General features: G+C 38.4%; 5 protein-coding genes across 7 annotated transcripts; 3 read left to right on the forward strand and 2 right to left on the reverse strand.

The window, feature by feature from the left end:
* The first annotated feature begins 1,096 nt into the window (after positions 1–1,096).
* On the forward strand, positions 1,097–4,107 carry LOC111796491 (GDP-L-galactose phosphorylase 1-like). Its single transcript, XM_023679129.1, has 7 exons — positions 1,097–1,763; positions 1,908–2,026; positions 2,103–2,162; positions 2,658–2,900; positions 2,987–3,172; positions 3,260–3,508; positions 3,598–4,107. The coding sequence occupies exons 1-7, from the start codon at positions 1,646–1,648 to the stop codon at positions 3,943–3,945; spliced, it is 1,323 nt and encodes a 440-aa protein (XP_023534897.1). The 5' UTR covers positions 1,097–1,645; the 3' UTR covers positions 3,946–4,107.
* A 943-nt stretch (positions 4,108–5,050) lies between these two features.
* On the forward strand, positions 5,051–11,979 carry LOC111797463 (transcriptional adapter ADA2a-like). 2 transcript variants are annotated; one of them, XM_023680465.1, is made up of 13 exons: positions 5,051–5,337; positions 5,942–5,994; positions 6,426–6,604; positions 7,449–7,514; positions 8,052–8,177; positions 8,280–8,355; positions 8,742–8,802; positions 8,889–8,947; positions 9,065–9,145; positions 9,434–9,656; positions 10,054–10,264; positions 11,174–11,470; positions 11,587–11,979. In XM_023680465.1, exons 1-13 carry the CDS (start codon positions 5,285–5,287, stop codon positions 11,776–11,778), a joined length of 1,677 nt encoding a protein of 558 aa, XP_023536233.1. In that variant the 5' UTR covers positions 5,051–5,284; the 3' UTR covers positions 11,779–11,979. The 2 variants fall into 2 exon arrangements, with proteins under 2 accessions (XP_023536233.1, XP_023536232.1); XM_023680464.1 differs by having other exon boundaries at positions 5,065–5,337; positions 6,423–6,604.
* Positions 11,980–12,778: 799 nt separating this feature from the next.
* Positions 12,779–15,238, forward strand: LOC111797274 (grpE protein homolog 2, mitochondrial-like). 2 transcript variants are annotated; one of them, XM_023680233.1, is made up of 5 exons: positions 12,779–13,146; positions 13,546–14,006; positions 14,114–14,281; positions 14,373–14,501; positions 14,770–15,238. In XM_023680233.1, the coding sequence occupies exons 1-5, from the start codon at positions 12,972–12,974 to the stop codon at positions 14,842–14,844; spliced, it is 1,008 nt and encodes a 335-aa protein (XP_023536001.1). In that variant the 5' UTR covers positions 12,779–12,971; the 3' UTR covers positions 14,845–15,238. The 2 variants fall into 2 exon arrangements, with proteins under 2 accessions (XP_023536001.1, XP_023536002.1); XM_023680234.1 differs by having other exon boundaries at positions 12,972–13,118; positions 13,560–14,006; positions 14,770–14,844.
* Positions 15,239–15,452: 214 nt separating this feature from the next.
* On the reverse strand, positions 15,453–17,898 carry LOC111797276. The gene is made up of 3 exons (XM_023680235.1): positions 17,556–17,898; positions 17,053–17,211; positions 15,453–15,868 (listed from the first exon to the last, which is right to left on the reverse strand). The coding sequence occupies exons 1-3, from the start codon at positions 17,832–17,834 to the stop codon at positions 15,755–15,757; spliced, it is 552 nt and encodes a 183-aa protein (XP_023536003.1). The 5' UTR covers positions 17,835–17,898; the 3' UTR covers positions 15,453–15,754.
* Positions 17,899–19,578: 1,680 nt separating this feature from the next.
* On the reverse strand, positions 19,579–22,648 carry LOC111797338 (indole-3-acetate O-methyltransferase 1-like). The gene is made up of 3 exons (XM_023680319.1): positions 22,006–22,648; positions 21,206–21,481; positions 19,579–20,187 (listed from the first exon to the last, which is right to left on the reverse strand). Exons 1-3 carry the CDS (start codon positions 22,531–22,533, stop codon positions 19,834–19,836), a joined length of 1,158 nt encoding a protein of 385 aa, XP_023536087.1. The 5' UTR covers positions 22,534–22,648; the 3' UTR covers positions 19,579–19,833.
* Positions 22,649–23,178: the final 530 nt, after the last annotated feature.

Here is a 23,178-nt window from a genome sequence, read left to right on the forward strand (position 1 = left end):
AATATATATATATATATATATTATTGTTTTAATTTTAAAAAATATATTTTAATTAATCAAAATATTCATAGTATCTAATTAATTAATTAATAATAAAATAATAAAATAATTTAAATCTCATAATTCATTCCTATGTAACCTTAAAATATTCAAAATTAGATATTAAGACTGAAAATATATTCTCGTAAATATCTTTAAAATTAAATCTCATTTTTTTTACCGTTTGAATATTACCAAAAGAAAGTTGTTTTTTACTCTTAATTTTTTTTTTAAAAAGTAAAATAGTTTTAAATGAAAGTCGAGATTCGATTAGCTTTAAAATTTCAACATTAAAATTCGAAAAAAAAAATAATTTTTTTAAAGAATTATATATATATATATATATATTGTCTTTTTTATAGTCATAGCCTTTTCAAATATATAAATATTTGTTATTTTTTTCTCCAAATAAATGGTGAAAATATATTAATGTAATATGTTTTATGTATAAAAAGTATTATTATTATTTAAATACTAAATTAAACATTTATTAAAATTAATGGACTAATTTGAAAAATTATTATAAATTCTAGAGTGGAATTAAATTTAAATATAAGATCTTTTAACCTATTAATTTGTTGGAAATGTTGAATTTTTTTACATATAATTTTATGAAAAATTAAATTTTCTTAGAAAAAAAATAATTTTTAAAAAATTATTAGAGATAAAATTAAGAAAAATTATTACAAAATTCATTCCTTTCGTTAAAAAAAATACCTATTTATATATTTATATATCTAAATATAAATTTTAATAAATAATGACGAATATTTATAATAATTATATTAATTAAATACTTTTATTTTGGTATTAATTAATTAAAAAAGTATTAACGTTCCAAAAAAGGACTTAATTGAAAATAGTCAACAAATTAAGGATGCACGTAAAATTTCCAAAAGAATATGGACCAAATTGGAAAAAACAAGGAAAAAAGGGGCGAATTTGTAATTACAAGAATCTAAGGCGAAAAGTGAGGGTATTTATGTAATTTGGCGTACAGAATCATGGCTTAACGGTACCCACAACGAACCGCCATTCTTGCACCACAGAAATTTCTTCTCGTCTCCAATTCTCTCTATATAAATGCAACCTCCCCGATTTTCACTCTTCATTCAGCCATTTTCAATCCGCCATTTGTTGAACTCACCTTGGCCTTCGCTGATTCTTCATTTTTCTTTTTCTCCTTCGTCGTCCGGTTCTGTTTTCCGATCTGGGTTCTGTAAATTTCGCTTCAAAATCAGCTTCCCAGGTTCGATTTTGAGTTTCTGACGGTGAAGGATCGTCGATATCGACGGGGGATTTTCCGGTGGGGGTAAAACCCGGGTTCGTCAAGTTGTAGACATCACGGCTATACACGTGGTTTTCCGGTCGTTCGTTCATGTCCGGTCTGTACGACGAAAGGGTTGTATAACTCTTACTAACCCCTCGCCGCACGGTGGACGTGGTGCTCTGCCCTCCGAAGGGGGTAGTCCTTCTGATCTTCTTTTTCTTGCCGGCGGTGGATTCTCTTGCGTAGAGCATTCTTCGAATTAGCTTTTCAACGACTTTGTTTGTTTTTGGGGGCCGATTTTGGTGTTGGGTTTGATTTGAATTAGAAGCGGACGATATGTTGAGGATTAAGCGTGTTCCGACTGTGGTATCTAATTTCCAAAAGGATGAAGCTGAGGAAGTCGCTCCCAGAGCAGGGTGCGGCCGGAACTGCCTCAATGAATGTTGCTATGAAGGTGTTTGTTAAAATGCGTAGCTAGCGAGGATTCGTTTGGTTGCTTNTTCGTTTTTTTTTTTTTTTTTTTGTGGGTCTGAAATGTTTTCGTTCCATGTGGGTATTGGGGCTGTAATGATGATTGTTCGTTTCCCTTTTGTTGTAGGAGCCAAGATTCCCTTGTATGCTTTCAAGAAGCTAAACAAGATCTCAAAAGGCTTGTGCTGCGAGTATGAGAACACTGCACCTCCTTTTGCTTTTCTTGACTCGCTGCTTCTTGGGGAGGTAAGTTTGATGACATGCTCTGGTTATCAATTTTGCTTATCTTTCAATGGCTATAATGGATGCCCCGTTGTTGTAGTGGGAGGACCGGATGCAGCGAGGGCTGTTTCGCTATGATGTCACTGCTTGTGAGACTAAGGTAAGAATTCTACAGTAATTTGTGAAATAAAAGTTGATAGGCGAAGTAATCTGCTATTTGAGATATAGATGTAGTCTCAATGTGAGATCCCACGATTGGTTGGGGAGGAGAACGAATATAAGGGTGTGGGAACGAAGCACTCTTTATAAGGGTGTGGGAACGAAGCACTCTTTATAAGGGTGTGGGAACGAAGCACTCTTTATAAGGGTGTGGGAACGAAGCACTCTTTATAAGGGTGTGGGAACGAAGCACTCTTTATAAGGGTGTGGGAACGAAGCACTCTTTATAAGGGTGTGGGAACGAAGCACTCTTTATAAGGGTGTGGGAACGAAGCACTCTTTATAAGGGTGTGGGAACGAAGCACTCTTTATAAGGGTGTGGGAACGAAGCACTCTTTATAAGGGGGGAAGCCCCCGTTTGGGAAAGTCTAGGACAATATCGGCTGGCAGTAGGTCTGAGCTGTTACACTCAATATCTTCGGTAACTTTTGTGTAGGTAATTCCTGGAAAGTATGGTTTCATTGCCCAGCTGAACGAGGGTCGACATCTGAAGAAGAGGCCAACCGAGTTTCGAGTTGATAAGGTTCTCCAGCCTTTTGATGGTAACAAATTCAACTTCACTAAGGTTGGGCAAGAAGAGATCCTCTTTCGGTTTGAAGCAAATGAAAATGGGAATGCACAGCTTATTCCAAATGCCCCTCTTGATGTCGAAAATTCTCCAAACATGGTTGCCATTAATGTGTGTACTTGTTCCTGTTTTAGTGTTTTTAGACCAAATTGTTGTGGATGTTTGTGTTGTGATCATTCTTAATATGTCATCAACAGGTTAGTCCCATTGAATACGGACACGTCCTCTTGATTCCTCGTATTTTCGAGCGCTTGCCGCAAAGGATCGATCGAGAAAGCTTCTTGCTTGCTCTTCACATGGCAGCGGAGGCTGGGAATACATACTTCCGACTCGGGTACAACAGCTTGGGCGCATTCGCCACCATCAATCACCTTCATTTTCAGGTATCTATCTACCCTTTAGAAAAAGTGACTTGATGAAGCTAGTCTTTACACAAGAACATGTGAATTAAGAACTAAATAATCAATCAGGCATATTACTTGGCTGTTCCTTTCCCTATTGAGAAAGCTCCGACGAAGAAAACAATCTCGTTGAATGATGAAGTTATCGTCTCTGAGCTACTAAAATATCCCGTTCGAGGGCTCGTGTTCGAGGGCGAAAACACTCTGCAAGCGTTATCGAACGCAGTGTCTGATGCCTGCATATGCCTTCAAGAACACAACATTCCTTACAATGTCTTAATTGCTGATTGTGGGCAACGTATCTTCCTTCTCCCACAGGCAAGCTGATATTATCTGATGCCAACATTAGCTAGCTCTTAGTTTCCTGTTTCCTTGTTAACTCTGACCTTACCTATCATAACTAACAGTGCTATGCTGAGAAACAAGCACTTGGGGAAGTGAGCGCGGAGCTCCTCGACACCCAAGTGAACCCGGCCGTTTGGGAGATAAGCGGACACATGGTGTTGAAGAGGAAGAAGGATTACGACGAGGCGTCGGAGGAAAATGCCTGGAGGCTCCTCGCCGAGGTATCCCTATCAGAAGAGAGGTTTCAAGAAGTGTGTGCTCTAATCTTCGAAGTCCTCGACACAGTTGATGTTGAAGGTAGCCCGAGCGTGGCTAAGGAGCACGGTGATGCTTGTCTAGAGGAAGTTGAAGCTAGAAACAACGCCTCCCGACCACTTCAGGTGACCGGGACGCGGGAATGCTTAGTTTAGCTCTGCAATGACTACAACTGCAAGAGCTTGATGCTTTTAATATAGAACTGTTAAACTTGTATGGTGGAAACTTTTGTTTGTACTAGTAGAAGTGGTGTTGTGAACAATCCTCTTCTTCCTTTTCCTCTCATGCAATCTCAACCTCCAAACCCTCTTCTCTAATAGTGCTTCTTATGCATCCTCGGCTCGTTCGACTTTCGGTGTTTTTTTGTGGGTTCGATCATAGTTGAACGGATTTGTTTTGAAAAATGTTGGATCTTTAGAACTTTTTGAAAGTTGTTCTTGAGCCAATTTCTCGAATCTTTGGTAGATTAGATCATATTTCAGTAATCTCTGATCTTTATATGTTCTTGAAAACTTATTCAGTTCTTCTAGGATCTTTGTTCGGTTCGATCATAGTTGAATAACTTATTTTGCAAATTGTTGGATCTTTAGAACTTTGGAAGTGGTGCCCGAGTTTTTGAAGCTTGCTTAACTATTATGTAGCCTTTGTTAGGATCGATCGTAGTTGAGATTCCACGTCTATCGGTGGAGGGGAACAAACCATTCCTTACGGGGTGTGAAAACCTCTAGGAATAAACCATATGTGGGAATAAAACATTCGTTACAAGAGTATGGAAACATCTCCCTAGTAGATACGTTTTAAAGTATGGAAACCTCACCCTAGTAGGTACGTTTTAAAACCGTGAGGCTGATGGCGATACGTAGTGGACCAGAGCGGATAATTAAACATCCGAGTAATTATAACTAGCACCTCCATGTGCCATCATTAAACAATATAAAGTTGGAAAACCCCATTTTCAATAGAAAAGTTATCGAGAAAAACCTGTATATTATATCGTTGGGAGACATGCTGACGAAGTGTAAAACTCGTGTGCATAAAGGAATCTATCCTGACGTGACAAAAATCGTTGGGAGACACGCTGACGAAATGTAAAACTCGTAGGCTTAAAGGAATCTATCCTGACGTGACAAACATTGTCGATATGGATTGGCTATCCCGACACGCAATCAGCGTTGTTACTATATAGTTGTTGGGAGAGATATCTATACAAATCAACATGTATATACATACATATATATATATATATATTTTGCCCAACATGTATTTAGCCAAAAATGAATTTTACAACACAGACACACTCTTGTCTCTCTCGTTCCCTTTCAGCCCCGACTCTCGCGAAACCCACCGACGGTAATCCTTCACGCGGCGGCGGCGGCGGCGCCTCCACATTCGGTGATTGTCGAATTCCGCCGGCACGAGGCGAATCCTGAACGAAGGTCAAAACAATTTTGTGCCCTCGTTCACCTTGTTACTGAAATTTTGTTATTCGGATCGATGGGTCGTTCTCGGATGGTGTCACGTCCGGAAGACGAGGACCCCAATCAGAGGTTTGTGCTTTTCATTCAAGTGTTCTTGCTATGAATTCGAACTAATCTGATTCTAAATTGCTGGAAATTTCAGCAATTGAGAATGCGTTACGTTTTGTTTAATTGCATAAAGCTTTTTTTTATGATTTGTCTGAATGAAATTATAATTTGAAGGGAGTTTTTGGAAACCGAACATGAATTGAAGGGGCTACTCGCTGGCTTCTTTTAATCTAGTCTGCTAAGTTCTTACCTGTCGCAACATATTTATTACTAATCCTTTACTCTCAAAATGACACTTAAACTGCGGTAGGATCCTGAAATGTTAATTTCATTTTCGTACTTCAATTTCTCCTTCACAATCTACTGCTTTTTTATTGTTATTATTATTTTTTTTTGGTGTAGAAGGTCAGTTGGGATGCAAGTATAAATATTGGATGAACCGAAATTCTTATTCTGTCTTTTCTTTTTCTTTTAATCTCTTGTTTGATTGAACGTGAGTGCAGCAGGGTTCTTTTTTTCAGAAGAGTATGTTCTTGGTTAATACTCAATATGATGTTGTCCTTTATTTGGTGCAAAATTCTTGTATGTGGCTCTCATGTTGTACTTCTCTGAATCCAATTTTCAGTAAATCCAAGAGGAAAAGGCCTAGTTCCACAGAGGCTACGAATCAAGCTACAGGTATTCTGCTGTAATATCATTGGAGAGAGAGGGAAATTGGTCCAATCCTTCATATATGATTTAGTGAGGTTGTAGTACCTTATTTCACCAGTAGATGCAATTTTTACACAATCCCCTAAAGTCATGTTGCGCTTTCATTTACGACTTAGTGAAGGTTTTACTCCCTTATTTCACTCATGGATGCACTTTTTATACAATCCTAAAGTCATGGTGCGCTTCCAGTAATGTGTTTTCTGCCGTCTTGCTTTCTTTTTGGTTAATTTCAATAGTTTCTTTTTAGAGCTGTTAGCATAGAAGGTCAAGCAATGGGTGATGAAAAAAGGGCCTTTGTAGTTGGGTTAAGTAATGTAATTTCTGCTGTTTTTTTTTTTTTTTTTTTTTTTTTTTTTTTTTCCCTGGCCATTATTTTACTTCAATTGTTATCTTAGTAGGTCAGGAATCGAGGGATGGAAAAGTAGCCTTATATCATTGTAATTACTGCAATAAGGATTTATCGGGGAGAATTCGCATGAAATGTGTGGCATGCCCAGATTATGACCTTTGTGTGGAGTGCTTTTCTGTTGGAGCCGAGCTTACACCTCATAAAAGTAATCATCCTTATAGGGTTATGGTAAGTACCCTTATTAGTATATGTTATTACATTGGCCCTTTTTATTTAAACCATTGGGCACGGTTACTTGTCTTAGGTGTGTCGTCAATTGAATCTACAATAAGTATTCTATCTCCTTCTACGTGTTCTTTAATAGATATATGTTGTACTGTCCTAGGAGTTAGAAGTCTTTTTCATATAAGTTGATGCTGCTAATAAGGCAATCAACTCAAACTTGCGAATGGGTTGTTACTTATATGTACCATAACCATCTGCTTCTTTACTAATGGACACTAGTATTTATATTAGCTTATACTAACTTAAAGGTTTACTCCAACTGCTACATTAGCCTTGAAAGGATATTTTCCTATCTACTAGATGTGAACGGCTAGTTTCACAAGATTTTTTACCGTTAAACCTTTGCCTCGATTTATTTTATCCGTACTCAAAGGTTGTAGATGTTTACTTTTCAATAAAACCTTGCTAAAATAAGAAGTTGGATGAACGTGTTGAATTAAATATCACGTATTTTGGTAGAGTTCAAGTATTCAATAAAAATACCCTGCTTTCAATGCACAATATAAAATAGATCAAGTTTATTGAAATGGTTCCATTATTGTTGTTAATGAACCGTTTACTTTATTATTTCAAGCGAGAGCTACACTTAGCTACACTTAGATGTTGGTTTTTTGCGTATTGAAAAACTACCTATTCTTTTTTTATTACCTTAATGGCCTTGTAAGAGTTTTCTTTAATTTATATCCATCATTACTGTTGCCTTCAATTAATGGATCTGAGTTGCGTAAAATACTGATTTGTTGTTTACACACATTTACTCATAAGATGGAAAAACTTTTTCTGACAGGATAATTTGTCATTTCCTCTTCTATGTCCAGATTGGCATGCAGATGAAGAGAGCTTACTTTTGGAGGTATGATGATGATTACTTGAGGGTCTTCTACTAGATTCTTTTTGCACTTATGCATATGTAAATCAAGGTTTTAACAAAATATGCACTGATTATAACTTTTCTCTCCATTACAAATATTATTCTAGCTTCATCCTCTTCTTATATTGATTTAGGGCCACACAATAGTCATCCTCTGTTAAGATTATGATCTAGTCATCAATCTGAATACACCTCGAACATTGTAGTCTTTTAGAGCTTACTTGTAATATCGTTTTATTTTATGATCACATAAATTCCAATTACATATACCACTTCATTATTTATCGTTTCTTCAAGTCAAAATGCCTATATATATATATATATATATATATATATATATATACACGCGTAAGATGTTTGATAATAAATGCTCAACTCTTTACTTATTAGTGGTCTATACCATCTATAGGAAGTTTCTTGAAATACTCTGATCAAGTTTTCCCATCAGGGATCCTGCTCCCCCCATAATTTTTGAACTCTAGTTATCCTGATCTTGGGCCAAAATCACTGAATATTCAGGGCATTGCTGTGTATGGATTTGGAAACTGGGATGGAGTTGCAGAGCATGTTGGAACAAAGAGCAAGTTGCAGTGTCTCAATCACTATAATGCTATGTATATGAACTCCCCTTGCTTCCCTCTTCCTGTAAGACTGTTGGATCAACTTGCATTTGTTGTTTTGTTCTATACTATACATAATCAATCTTCTGAAACTGAAAATGAGAACAGTATTGTCTACTCTATTTAGGATCTGTCACATGTTAAGGGTAAGAGCAGGGAGGAGCTCCTCGCCATGGCTACAGTCCCTGGTGAGGTCAAGAAAGGTAATGAATTATATCTCTTTCCCACTGTTGGTTAGTACCTAGATGTCAAAGTTAATGAACCTGTGTCTTTAGATAATTACCTTTTTTGAATAACCGTGGACAAAAGCGTGTTTGTTGACTTCATTTGTCAAACAAAAATATGTATTGTTATATTTCCTACTACCACTAACATATTTCTTCTTTGTGATCATCGATATTGCATTTGGACAGTCATCCAATGGACTCTTTCTTTTTCTGAAATTGTAATCTAATGCATGCATATTTGTTGGAAATGCACCCTTTTTCATCTGGTGCAGATTTCAGTCAGTATTATACTTGCGAGAGCTAAAAATGTGAATATTCTAGTACAAAATGTGGAGACTATATTTGTGTATTGTTTACTGCAGAGTTTCCTATGGTAGGGGAGCATAACCTTAATGAAGGGTCTTCATTATCAGCGAGAGTCAAGTATAACCATTTGCATTTTCATTTCTGTTCATGTTCCTCTTTTTTCTTCGTTTAATCCCTCTCTAAATATTCTTATCTGTTATCAGATGTGAAGAATCGAAAAAAGAAGACTCTGCCCATCAAACCTCATCAAGTGGAACTGCAGGTAGCTTAATAAATACTGTTCTTTTCTGCACTCTCGTATATGAATGTGTTCCTAAAAAGGAATATGCTTTCTTTAACATGTTCGATTTCATACTATAATAGATGAAATCGTTTGTAGGTTCAATCAGTGGTAGCACATTTTCAGGTGCAGTAAAGAAGTCGAACAAACCACAGATAAAGGATGAAATCAAACAAGGAGGTTTGTTTTCTGCATTTTGTAAACCATTGCTTCCCTGCTTGAGTTGCTGTGACATTCTCACCATCACATGGAATTTTAAGCCCATGTGACTTCCTTTGTTGCCAAGAACATGAGCATTATATAGCACTTGATATTCTTGTTCATGTAAACCATATTTGAAAGTTTCTCGTAGCTCTAAAAAAGTTACTTATCTTCGGGTTTTCAAGTGACCGCTTTAATTCAATGGAAAATCGGGCATCTACGTTAGTTTTTTTTCCCCCCTTCACTGTTCTTTTTTAATATTTGCAGAATCTGAAGCAGACAGAAGCTTTAGTGAGAAAAAACCTAGGGTGTTAGGTGACAGTGGGCCTTCTGTGGTTGAGTTGAGTGGATATAACTTCAAGCGGAAGGAGTTCGACATTGAATATGACAATGATGCTGAGCATTTACTAGCAGATATGGAATTCAAGGACACTGACTCTGCAGCTGACCATGAACTTAAACTGAGGATTTTGCGCATATACTCAAAGAGGTGCGACAAAACCGATTTAGTATTATCTTAGATGGTGTGGTTATGTTGCTGCTCAGAATTTTATTATTTTGTTATTAAGGGGATAGGAAGTTCGAAATTCTCGGGTTTAAGCCTCCATTTTGAATACTTGATTGCCTCTATACTGATCAGCAGGTGGGTCATAAGCAGGAGGAGAATCTTGATACTCCAATTATTATTAGTATTACTTCTTAAACTACTTTAGCATTATCATTACTATCTTGAGAGTGATTATTTTGTTAATCTGAAGCAATTGTTATCCAAAGCATTAATATTGTTCTTCTAATTAGTTTATGCTACTGTATGCAGATATTTTGGCAATCTTTGTTTAATTGATTATTAATAATCTAGATTCATATGCATTTGGACATCTTGGCAGGCTTGATGAAAGGAAACGCAGGAAGGAATTCATACTGGACAGAGATCTACTCTACTCCGACCCATTTGAAAAACATTTGTCTCCTGAAGAGAGGGCAATATGTCAGCCCTACAAGGTCTTCATGCGGTTCCACTCCAAGGAAGACCATGAAGAGCTTCTTAAGAATCTCATTGAAGAACATCGCATTGTGAAGAGAATACAAGAACTCCAGGTTTAGTTATTGACTTTGCCTTTTAAATTATGCGGCGGCTGCTTGGTGCTATCAATTGACTGGTAATTCTATCTGGAAAGAGAAATAATCAGGCTAGGATACAATTGAAAATACATGTGCATGCAAATATTTGTATAGATTTGGAGTCCCTGACCTTTGTTTTTTCCACATGCCCTTGCATTTTCATTCGTTTGTTCAATGGGAACTTGGTTTTTTGCTCTCAAAATGAAATCAAGTAAGAATAAGTTGTTATCTGGGTGCTGCTGCATACTCATTTTACGTTGAGGCTCATGGCATTTTAAGCCACCGTAGGGAGAAAAAAACTTGGGCGGTTGGATAGGAGAACGAAACATTCTTTATAATGGTGTGGAAACCTCTCCCTAACCAACACATTTAAAAACCTCGAGGGAACTCCAAAAGGGAAAGTCCAAAGAGGACAATATCTGCTAGCTGTGGGTTTGAGCTACTATAAATGGTATCAAAGTTAGACACTAGGCGATGTAACAGTGAGGAGCTTGAGCCCCAGAGGGAGGTGGACACGAGGTGGTGTGCCAGCAAGGACGCTGGGCCCCAAAGCGAGGTCGATTGGGGGGTCTCACATTGATTAGAGAAGGAAACGAGTGCTAGCGAGGACGCTGGGCCCTGAAGGGGGTGGATTGTGAGATCCCACATTGGTTGAGGAGGAGAACGAAACATTTTTTATAAGGGTGTAGAAACCTCTCCCTAGCAGACGCTTTTTAGAAACTTGAGGGGGACCCCAAAACGGAAAGCCCAAAGAGGACAATATCTACTAGCGGGGTTGATATGATCAAAATTTCTTATTTCAGACTACTTTGCATGATCATCATATTGCAGGAAATCTCTCTATTGTATGATTTAACTAATTTAATATACATCTTGTAAGTATAGGAAGCTCGAGCTGCTGGATGCCGAACAATTGTCGAATCAAATAGATTTCTTGATCAGAAAAGGAAAGAAACCAGAGACAGCAGCAAGAGAGTAAAGGAAAATAGTCGAGCTGTTCCAAGTGATGTATCAAATCATCTCAAAGGAGAACATGATGACAATCCCAGGGGCAGTGTAAAAGAATCTCCAAGATCGCAAGGCAGCGGCAAGGAACCATCTCCAGCAACAACGTGGATTTCGAGCTCGATTCACGATTGGGACATCTCGGGATTCGCAGGCGCTGATTTACTATCTGAAATGGTGAGAACATTTTCTCCTGTCTTCCATATTTCTCTGGTTGGACATTGGTTCTCTCCTTGCTGTGATAAACCGTTCGTCGATGTTATGTTTAATCGTTTTTCGATGTCTTCGTGTAGGAGAGGCGACTTTGCTGTGAGATACGAATATTACCAGCTCATTATCTGAAAATGGTGGATATCATATCAGTTGAGATGCTAAAAGGCAGTGTTACAAAGAAATCTGATGTCCATGGTCTGTTCAAGGTGGATCCAAGTAAGGTAGATAGAGTTTATGAGATGGTTGTGAAAAAGGGAATTGCTCAAGCATGACTTAGAGAAAAGCCGAGATTGAACCACCGACCTTTGGAATGGTAATTGGTGATTTATCCACTTTGTTATGTTCATATTAGCAACTTGATGGTTCGATTCTCGCTCGAAAACCTAATTGATATAAGATTAACTACTCGTATATTGTATCGAGTAAGAAATTTTTTATGATTTTCGTTATCGAAAATAATTGGTATTTCAAAATTGGAAACTATAGCCATTTTCTAACTTGGTTATTTCTCGAGGCCATCAGAAGCAATTACCCGAACGACACGTCGGTTTTTGGGTTGTGTCGTGACCACCGATCCCAGTAGAGGCGGTGCTGTCGGTAGCGGGAATTCTGGGTGCAGGTTCACCGGAGTTATTTGAGGCTTTGGATGAAAGGCCTCAAGAGTCTATCACACATTTGATATTTCAGTCCAAAATTGAGATAAACGGTAGTTTAGATGTAAATAACCCTAATCTTTTATGTAACCGTAGTTCAGATGTAAATAACCCTAGTATTTTATGGTACTCCTCGAGTAAAATAACTCAAAAGTTAGGCTTACGCTCTTTCAAGGTCAAAGCAAAAGTACAATAAATTTTAGCCTACGACTTTGCCTCCCTAAAACAAAAGGAGTTTGTTCGTGCCTCCCTAAAACAAAAGGAGTCCGCTCGTGCCTCCCTAAAACAAAAGGAGCCTCTTTAAGGGTAGCCTATGACTTTTCCTCCATAAAACAAAAGGAGCCCGCTTGTGTCTCCCTAAAACAAAAGGAGCCGGTTCGAGGGTAGTCTACGACTTTGCCTCCCTAAAACAAAAGGAGCCTGTTCGAGGGTAGTCTACGACTTTGCCTCCCTAAAACAAAAGGAGTCTGTTCGAAGGTAGCCTACGACTTTGCCTCCTTAAAACAAAAAAAGCCTGTTCGAGGGCCGACCAACCCTAATATTTTAGTACGTTAGAGAAGAAGGTGGACGCGGAATAATGATTGTGTAGCACTAATGAAAAGATTTTAAAATTCACCTCACAACCGGCCTCACTAGGTGGAGGGCAAATATGTGAAGTCCAAAATCACCGGTAGCCTTTATTCCGACCTGCCGCCTTCATTCCCAACATTTTTCTCCTCTCGTCGGAACTCCCGCCGTTGCATCTCTGTAATTTTGAAGCATTTGACTTCGTTTTCCATTTCACCGTTCCGGTATTCAACTTCTTCTCCTCAATGTCCTCCTCGAGCATCCTCTTCCGAGCTTCCAGGAGCCTGCACCGGAGCTCGCCGATCCTCATTGGCAACCAATCACAGAACTGCCGAACTTTTCCGATTCTCTACAGGCAATTTCACGGTCTCGTTGATGAGATCTCCGGCAAGGTTGAGGTTCTTAAGCCGTGTTTTCAAGGTTCTCTCCTCTCGTGTTTTAGTTAGGGTTTTTGTCACCATTGAATAGGCACTGTTCCATTCTGAAATCTTACTGTTTCGCTTGCGATTGCGCAATCTTTAGTTTCATGCTCTCATCACTCTTTGTGAGATCTTTGATTTCTATTCAATCTGGTTTGAAAAGTACAGAGAGTTTTCGTAACTAAATTGAAAAATCGAAAGGTGATTTCATCTGGATATGAACGAACAATGAACTTGTGAGTTTTTCTTGATTGCTGTTGATGTAGCATTGTTTCTTTAACATGATTTTGCATTTCTCATCATGTCTTAACCTGCATTGTTCTTAGATTTGGTACTTTCGGTGAATTTTTGCTCGCCAATGTTAGGATTCAAGGTTGTGTTTCCTGTCACTGATTAATAGGCTTCCTCTTCCAGTCTGCTCCAGTTCATGTGTCTCTACTAAATCATATAGTCTTCAATCCTTTCCCCTTCCAAAGATTTGGATTATCCTCTACTGCTTCCCATGAATCTTCTGAAAATGAAGAGAGGAGTGCAAAACAAGGTACTGTGAATTCTGAAGTGTCTAACCAAGCAGAGGAATTGAGTTCTACAACGGATTCCCATTCCACCAAGTCAAAATCAAGACGACAGAGAAGGCGGACAATAAGAACTGCATTTTCCAATTCGGATTCTGAGAGCGACGAACAACCTTCCATGGATGATCTAGTTAAATCACTGACACGAAAGGAAGAGCTTCTGAAGTCTAAGCACAAAGAGATTGAGAAAATGCAAGAGAAAGTCCTCTGTTCTTATGCAGAAATGGAGAATGTTATGGACAGGACAAAACGTGAAGCAGAGAATTCAAAGAAGTTTGCCATTCAGGTTTCTTGAATGTCATTCTCTTAATGCTATAAATTTTACGTCGGGTTTCCTCCCGGTACTCGGTTTGCTTAAACACGAGCTCATGTGTGTTATCATATGTTTGACAGAATTTTGCAAAGAGTTTGCTTGATGTTGCTGACAACTTGGGAAGAGCTTCATCTGTTGTTAAAGACAGTTTCTCAAAAATTGATGAATCTGAAGATCCAAGTGGAGCCGTAGCTCTTCTAAAAACCCTTTTAGAAGGGGTTGATATGACTGAGAAACAGCTTATGGAGGTAAATTTATATGCATAATTCACAAAACCCTTCAAGAGGAAAGCCACAAGTTTAGTCGATTGTTCTAAGGCTTAAGACACTTGTTCTTCAGGTATTTAAGAAGTCGGGGGTCGAGAAATTCGACCCTACAAGCGAGCCATTTGACCCGCATAAGCATTATGCTGTATTCCAAATACCGGATGGATCTAAGCCAGACGGCACTGTGGCTGTTGTGCTGAAGGTACTAGTTCCAATTTGTTATTCTGCTTATTCTCACAAGAACAAATGCATCTTAGTTCATATGCCAAGCAAAATTCATTTGATCAAACTGGAAAGGAACTGTCTTTTAGACTAAGCTATAAACAAATTTAGGAACAGCCATGTTAATGCATCATAACAAATATTTGCTTTCAACTTCTTTCAAGAACATGAGATCATCACTGATTATTTTAGGACACTGAATTGGTTGTGGAGAGATGTGATTTTCTCATGTTTTTTTTTTATGATAGTCTGGATATATGCTACATGATCGAGTTCTTCGGCCAGCCGAGGTTGGTGTGACTCAAGCAGTGGAAGATAATTAGACCGATTAATGTCTAAAGATACTGAAGCTGCTATGGCAGGCTCCCAAAAACAAGAACAAGAACAAGAACAAGAACATGGTGTTTGAGGTGCAAACAACCATTCTATCTTTCCAATTGAATTAGAACTTATTTTTCTTTTGTTAAAAAGAATAGCATTGAGTTATTCATATACATACCCACCATATGTGGTGCTTAAGACATTGTTACAAGCAAGCTTCATGTTTAAGGGGTCAAGGACAGAAGTCATTCCCAAGATTATCTACATGTTCAAGCCAAAAACCCGGATTAACGATGGTGCACGAGGGTTTCTAGCCAGTGCGACCATCTCGAGATGTAATCAAAACCCCTTGTGAGATCCCACATCGGTTGGGAGGGGAACAAAGCATTTTTTAAAGGTGTGGAAACTTCTCTCTAGTAAACGCATTTTAAAACCTGAAGGGAAGCCCAAAAGGGAAAAACCAAAAGGGACAATATCTACTTGCAATGAGCTTGGACTGTTACACTCGTTCTCTCGAGCGTTTATGGCCATTGTAGACCAAGTGTGCATGAGGATTTCGATTTACACATTTATTCAAAGCTTTTCATCCTAGGAAGAGAGACCAGGCAGCTTCGCTTACTCTATATGAACATTTTGAAAGGGCTTGTTTTTCCCAAAGCATTCTGATTGCACATTATTCAGGAAGAATAAATACACTTTCCATAACAAGCAAATTCTGAGAAAGTCGTCCTAGATTATATACTGATCCATCCCCCAGTAACACCCTAAGATCATATACAAACAGTCACTATAACATACTATGCTTCCAAGTTACTACTGCATGAGATACTAATTTCATAAGAGACTTGCTTCTTCTGCTATACCATTGTCCATAGGGTAAACCCAGTTTCAGCTCGGTCCCGTTTGCAGACTTTAAGAGCTCTTACCGGCAGAGTCTTGTTTCGGGTTCTGACCATTCAAGCACAAAGCCAAATCTAAATTGTTCCTGTTTCCATCCCGTGGGCTGTTCAGAATCTTGCTTGTTTCCTGCAAAGAGAATGATTCAAGTTCATCAAGTTCTTGAGAAGATCTACCATTTTGTACTGTTAGATCTACCATTCAAGTTCATCAAGTTCATCAAGTTCTTGAGAAGATCTACCAATTTGTACTGTTAAATCTACCATTCAAGTTCATCAAGTTCATCAAGTTCTTGTGAAGATCTACCATTTTGTACGGTTAGATTTACCATTCAAGTTCATCAAGTTCATCAAGTTCTTGAGAAGATCTACCATTTTGTACTGTTAGATCTACCATTCAAGTTCATCAAGTTCATCAAGTTCTTGAGAAGATCTACCAATTTGTACTGTTAAATCTACCATTCAAGTTCATCAAGTTCATCAAGTTCTTGTGAAGATCTACCATTTTGTACGGTTAGATTTACCATTCAAGTTCATCAAGTTCATCAAGTTCTTGAGAAGATCTACCATTTTGTACTGTTAGATCTACCATTCAAGTTCATCAAGTTCATCAAATAGCTACATTTTCTATGATTATGTTAATCTGGTAAACTATGCCACAGTTCATGAGTATGTGAATTGGAACTTGTCCCTAAGTGTGCCCCACTAGTAAAGATGATTTCCATTCTTCCTGGTTCCCTGAATCCAGAACTATACAGAGAAACCCAGTTTTATAACGAAAAAAACAGAACCACTCAAGTTTTCCTTTTCATTTTGTTTAGCTTTTTTTAGAACGGCGATGGAGATTCGAATCTCCAACCTCAAAGGAAGGAGTACATATTAAATGTCGTTGAGCTATGCTCATGTTGAACAAAACCTAGGACACGGACATGACACAAACATGTTTATTAAGTATACACATGAACTAGTTTATGCATCTATATGCTTATAAAAATGAGTTCGATGCATTTCAATACCATTTTTGTTTTGTATAATTATGTGTCTATTTATCGTACTTAAATGTTCAACGAGCACAAGTTCAATACATGTCCAACAAGTGTTGGAGCGTTTAAGTGTCTGGTATGGACACACTAGCCAAACTAAAGTGTCCGTTTTAGCACAACAATATGTGAGCAGATCCTCTAACCTTCGTATATGTCTAAATTAGTTGAGCTATGTTCTACGATCGTTCAGAAGATAAACGTGTAGAGAGCAAGTACAAGAACAAAGAAACTTCACTAAGTTAAATAAACCAAGTTGAAATCAATCAGTCACCTGAGTTTCTTCCTTGAAAACCTCATTGACATTTAGATCTCCCTGGGCGTCATTGCCCACAGTAGCCGTCTTCGACGCCGACTGGTCCATTTCTTTCACTCTAACTTCATCTTTGACACTCCTCAATCCTGCATTTTTCTGCTCCTCCAGCACAGCAATCTGCACATCACAACCAACACACACACACACAAATTGTTTGCTCGGAGTTTTAAATCCTAATCAAGAACAACAGGAAACAATAAGAAAAGAGTACGAGATGACCTATACTCACTCATAATCAAGACACAAATGAACAGAAACCACATCCTTTCATGAATCGTTGCCAAAAGTAAGCGCATACTAAAATCGGTAACTAGAAATCAAAAAGCACTGAATCATCCATAAAAAAATCAACGATATACGAGATTAACGAAGAATTTCAAACGGAATCGCAATCGCTCGCTCACCAAACACAGAGCATCAATCGGACATGAAAATGGATTCAAATAGAGCTTCAAACTTACAGGAGTGTAACGGAACTTCCGTCTAGGAGGCTCTTCAGGCGGCGCGGCAGTTCCGTCCGCTTCCGATGAAGTAGACGGATGAATCGGAGTCCAGCGACAGAGAAGAAGCTTCTGAGCGTTGGATTGGGACTGAGAAGAAGTCTGGTAATTGACACCGGAGGAAGATGAAGAGGCCAGCACCCACTTCTTCTTCCACCTCCGGACGGGGCCGTTGAAGACGGTGGCCGCCGGACCGTACCGCGACGAGGCTCGGCCCAATCTGGATCCGATTCCCTCCATTGAAGTTGAAGCCCCAGAAAAATTTTCTTCGGCACCGAGTCCGTGAAGCTTCCACTCGTAGACAACCGCCGTAACAACAAAACGACACCGTATTTTAACTTACTGTGAATACCATACTTGTAAATAACCTGAAAATGTAAGGGCATTTTGGTACTTTCCATTCATTTCTTAAATTTAACGAAAATATTTTGTATTTTCTTTCCATTTAAAAAGTTTATATTTTTGATTCCTCAAATTATAAAGTCGAGCGTTACATTCATATTCTTTGTAAAATCTAAGCAATCTTATTCCATATCCTTATTTTGTAGGACCCGCATGCTCGATATGAGTTTAATGTTTCTAAACTTGTCGTAAAAGTTGCTATAAACGTTATACGGTTTTCAAGTATCTCAAACCATCTCGACTTTCCCGCCTTTCAAATCTTTGAGTCAATCAAAGAAATAACGGTAAAAACGGTAGTAATTGAAAAATAGCTAAAACTACAAGATTGGGCGGTTCGTAGTACGATTTTCGGACGCAATTACTCGGTTCATAAACGCTCCTCCTCCTCTCTCAGTTGCCTATGAATTTCTCCTCCCTTAACTGCAACAAAACAAGCCCGAAACCCCTAAATAGTGGAAAAATCTAGATTCATTGACCCAAAATTGAACCGAATTCCAAAATAAAAATCAAGGAAAGATCGAGCTTACCACCAACCCTATTGTGATGCTTCTGTCGATAGATAAGGCACAATGATCAACAACGACGACATAACATATACATACAGTATAGTTGACAATCATTCTTATGATAACAACGTGCTAAAGAAGTCAAACAGTCACCAAAATAAGTTTTTCCCTAAAACAAAAAATCAAATCGTAGCCAAACATAAGCTCAATGCCACCACATACGATTGTACAAAGCTGTTCAAGAATAATTCCTAGTTGATGACACGAGCGACGATGATTTTTAGGGTTTTCCTTAGGTTGCATGCCCACCCGTTCTGAGACAAACCCGTGCTAATACCTTTTACACTCACGACTTGAACTTTCTTTCCCTCAAATATAGGTCGTTACACTGTGATGTCCCACATTGGTTAGGGAGGAGAACAAACCACCATTTTATAAGGGTGTGAAAACCTCCCCTAGCAAACATGTTTTAAAGCTGTGAGGGGAAGCCCAAAAGGAAAAGTCCAAAAAGAACAATATCGGCTAGCGATGGATTTGGGTCGTTACAAATGTGTCAGCCTTCTCGCTATTTCCTGAAGGGGGGTAGACACGAGGCGGTGTGCCAGTAAGGACGCTGGGCCTCGAATGGTACTTTCTTCTCGCTGTTTCCTGAAGGGGGGTAGACACGAGGCGGTGTGCCAGTAAGGACGCTGGGCCCCGAATGGTACTTTCCTAGTAGACGCGTTTTAAATCCTTGAGGGAAAGCCCAAAGAGGACAACGAAAGCCCGAAAGGGAAAGCTCAAAGAGACAACAAACCCACCGACAACAAACCCACCATTTATAAGGGTGTGGAAACTTCCCCCTAGTAGACGCGTTTTAAAGCCTTAAGGGGAAGCCCGAAAGGAAAAGCTCAAAGAGAACAATATCTGCTAGCGGCGGATCTGGGTCGTTACATACACATTGCGACTTAAAACAATATTATCCCAGTTTAAGTACCTCACGAACCCATTTTAAATCAATTATACTCAACACTGGTTAAGATATATACTCATTCCGTACATATTAGCATCGATCTAAGATGATCAAAGCCCGTCAACTATAAGCACATATTCTTTTTATAGCTACAAAGTCAGTAAATGACTCACAAACCATCCCATTACAAAGTTATAATAAACAAAAAGAAAAGACAGAATATGGGCAGCTCCTTTGACCTCTCTCTTTTGCCTGTTTGATTCATGTTCTTTCCTATGTAACATATCACATCCTTAAAAGACACAACAAACAAACACCAAAAGAGAGAAGAAAGCACTGTGTTTTGTTATATGTTCTTTGGTTGTTGTTCGTCTCTTGTTTATGCAAGCGAAAGCGATGCCACAATGTGAAAGAATTGAAGCTTCTCGAGAAGGTCTTTAGCATGATTCGTTGCTCTACGTTCCACTCGACTGAAGAGCTCCTCGCTTAGCCGATCACCGATATGGGCGTCGACGAGAACACCAGAGACGCTTCGACAACTGTTGGCTAATGCTCGACCGACCTCTGCTGCATCGTCAGGCTGGTTCACTACTAATGGGCTACCTCCCTTGAAAACCTCAAGCTTGTTTATCGAAAAGGAACCATCTGCTTCTACTACTTCCTTGAAGTCTTGCAAACTAGGAGCATACACGGGAATGTTGAAACTATCACGTTTCTCACTACTGATCAATCCCTGCAGTAACAATAACACGCTCGTCTTATTAGATAATTAGATAATTTATTAAATTTTAAATTCATAGTATTAAACGAATCATCAGTTAGATTATAACGGTCTTATTCAATAATTTCTCGATCGTGGTAACACAATCATTTTCCTTGTGACAAGTGGACGGTAGGATGGAATTGTGAAATGAAGGATCAGACGGTGAGGAATGATGGGGGGTTTAATCATGACCAATGGATGTGCATCACAAAAGTAGAAAGAAAAAGGGTTTAGTGAGACCGGCAACACCCAATTATTATTCCTAATTATGGGCTATTTTTTTTGCTTTTTTGGTCTGCTAAAGGACAGATATGAACAAGTGGGTGGGGATATTTTTCAGTTGCATTTTTACGTACGAAATTAAATCCCACAAAATTAATCAACGGCTGTGATTATTCTCTCTAAAAAAATGTTTTCTTTTAAATAATCAACGGCTGTGATTATTCTAAAAAAAAAAAGAATTAAATGGCCCATTTATTTAAAAATATATATAAAGTGCATGAGAATAAGCTAAAAATTACATATTTATATTTTTTTTAAATTTTTTTTAGGTTAAATTAAAATTTTAATTTGTTTATATAGTTCGGACATATTTTATTTCGTCGTGTTGTCTAGCTCATATGGTTTATGCTTAATTTCGATTTGATTTCAATTTGCTCCTTAAGTTTACTATTAATTTCAGTTTGAGCCGTATATTTCTAAGAATTATAATTTAACCCCTAAAATATTAAATGGGTTAAATTATAATTTGGATAAAATTCTAATATAATTTTTATAATTTGATATATTATTTAATTTCTTAAAATATAGGGAAGATTTTTAATTTTTAAATTATAAGGGGTAAATTCTAAATTTTCTTAAATTATAGGGACTAAATTGATAATTTAACCGTTTTTTTATAAATAAGTTTAAATAAAATTTATGAAAAAATCCAAAAAATAAAAATAAAAATGTTGGTATTAAAAAGAATTAAGATATATATTTGTACCTCTTGGACAAGATCATCCCAAGCATCCTGAAAGTGGGTCCCAAAGAGGAGGCCGGCGCCACCTTGGTCGGTGGGGTCCAGTGAGGTCCGTCCCAAGCAGACAAGGAACATGGACCCACCTCTCTTCAGCTCGTGGGCCCTGGCCCACAGAAATCCGGCTAGGTCCGTCTGAAATTGCTTCCGGTAAGCCGCCGCCGCCGCCTCGTTTGCGCCGTGGATCGACACCCTCCCTCTGTTGTACGCCGTCGACCTCACATCCACCACGCTCTCCGGCACCTACGTGTCCGTGGGTCCCACAAACTCAGATTATTAGATTAAATTATTATTATTTTAAATTTTTATTCAATTTTGAAAGTTTTTTAAATTAAGAAATTAAAAAAAAGAATATTTAAAAAGTTTAATAAAAAAACTATCTAATATTTTTAAAATATTAATAAAATAAAAAATATTATCAATAATAACGAAAATGCTTACGTCATTACTCCTCGGGAATATTAAAATTAAATCCAACCAAAAATAATAGAAAAAGAAAGTCAATAGTTACAATTTATTATTATTATTTTTATTATTATATTTTTGCAAATTTCAACCGCCATGCATATAATAATAATAATAATAATAATAATAATTTAGAATCTCCAACAAAATATTCCATTGGAGAGTTTTTTTTTAATTAAAAATTAATATAATTTCGAGTACATTTAAAATTGATTAGGTAAATAATTATTTTCAAATTAAAATGAATTGTAATTATAAATTATTTTTTATATTTAATTTTAAAAAAACAAACAAATATTAACCTGAGAGAGCCAATGCAAGGAAAACGCGGAGTGAAAAACATCGATGGACCGAGCTGGGAACAGGCGGCGGTAGAAGGAGCCGGGAACGCCGGCGGCGAAGTAAGAGCGGTGGTTGTCGGCAGCGAGGCACTCCTCCATGCTGCCGCCGTAAGTGGCCAACGGGGGGAGGAGCTGGAAGAGGGTATTGAAGTCATTTCCAGGGAGATCGGAGAAAAAGGCAGAAAATTCCGGTGGGTCGACGGCCAAGGCCTCAAAGCGCTTTATAATGTGCTTTATGATGACGTCGATGATGTAAATGGTGTTGCTGCCGCAGCTGCAGCCGAGATCCACCACGACGAAGGGGAGTTCCGGCGAGTTGAGATGAACTCCGTCTAGTGTTTCTTTTAGGAGATGAAGGACTGATCGGGCATGTTGTGCTTGAGCTTGAGAATTGTTGGCGTAGCTTGCTTCGCCTTTACCGCCTTTCATGCTTAGCATTCGCTCGAGTTTGATGTTCGAAACGATGACGTTGTCGCCCTTGGGAGCCATGGGAAAGGCGTTGTGCTTTTTATGGCTAAGGTTTGGAGAAGGGAAGAGTGTTTGTGAGAGGGTTTTATGGTGAGGGTGCTAAGTTAGTGATGAAAGATGGTTGGCTTAAGAGAGTTGGATATTTATAAAGAAGAAAAGGGGTAAAAATAATAACTTCTATTCTTTCTTTCCCTTCACCAGTAAAAAGATTAGTAGATATCCATTTATGGAACCGAACATGAAATGAAGAGGGATCCGGGATGGAGATTAGATTATCCAGCCTTGACCCACCAAAATCTCCGATGGGCTTGAGCTGGTACAACTGATATCAAAGTCAAACACTGGGCGGTGTGATAGTGAGGATGCTGGGTCCTGAAGGAGGGTGGACACTGAGCAGTGCGCTAGCGAGGACGCTGGGCGCGGAAGACACCAGACGGTGTGTCAGCGAGGATGCGGGGCCCCAAAGGAGGGTGGATTGTGAGATCCCACATTGGTTGGAGAGGGGAACGAGCATTCTTTATAAGGGTGTGGAAACTTGTTCCTAGGAGACACATTTTAAAAACCTTGAGGGGATTCTGGAAGGGAAAGCCAGAAGAGGACAATATTTGCTAGTGGTGGACTTTTGTTGTTACAACTGATATCAAAGTTAGACATCGGGCGGTGTGA

This window comes from Cucurbita pepo, chromosome LG06 (assembly GCF_002806865.2).
Source record: "Cucurbita pepo subsp. pepo cultivar mu-cu-16 chromosome LG06, ASM280686v2, whole genome shotgun sequence".
NCBI classification, from domain to species: domain Eukaryota; kingdom Viridiplantae; phylum Streptophyta; class Magnoliopsida; order Cucurbitales; family Cucurbitaceae; genus Cucurbita; species Cucurbita pepo.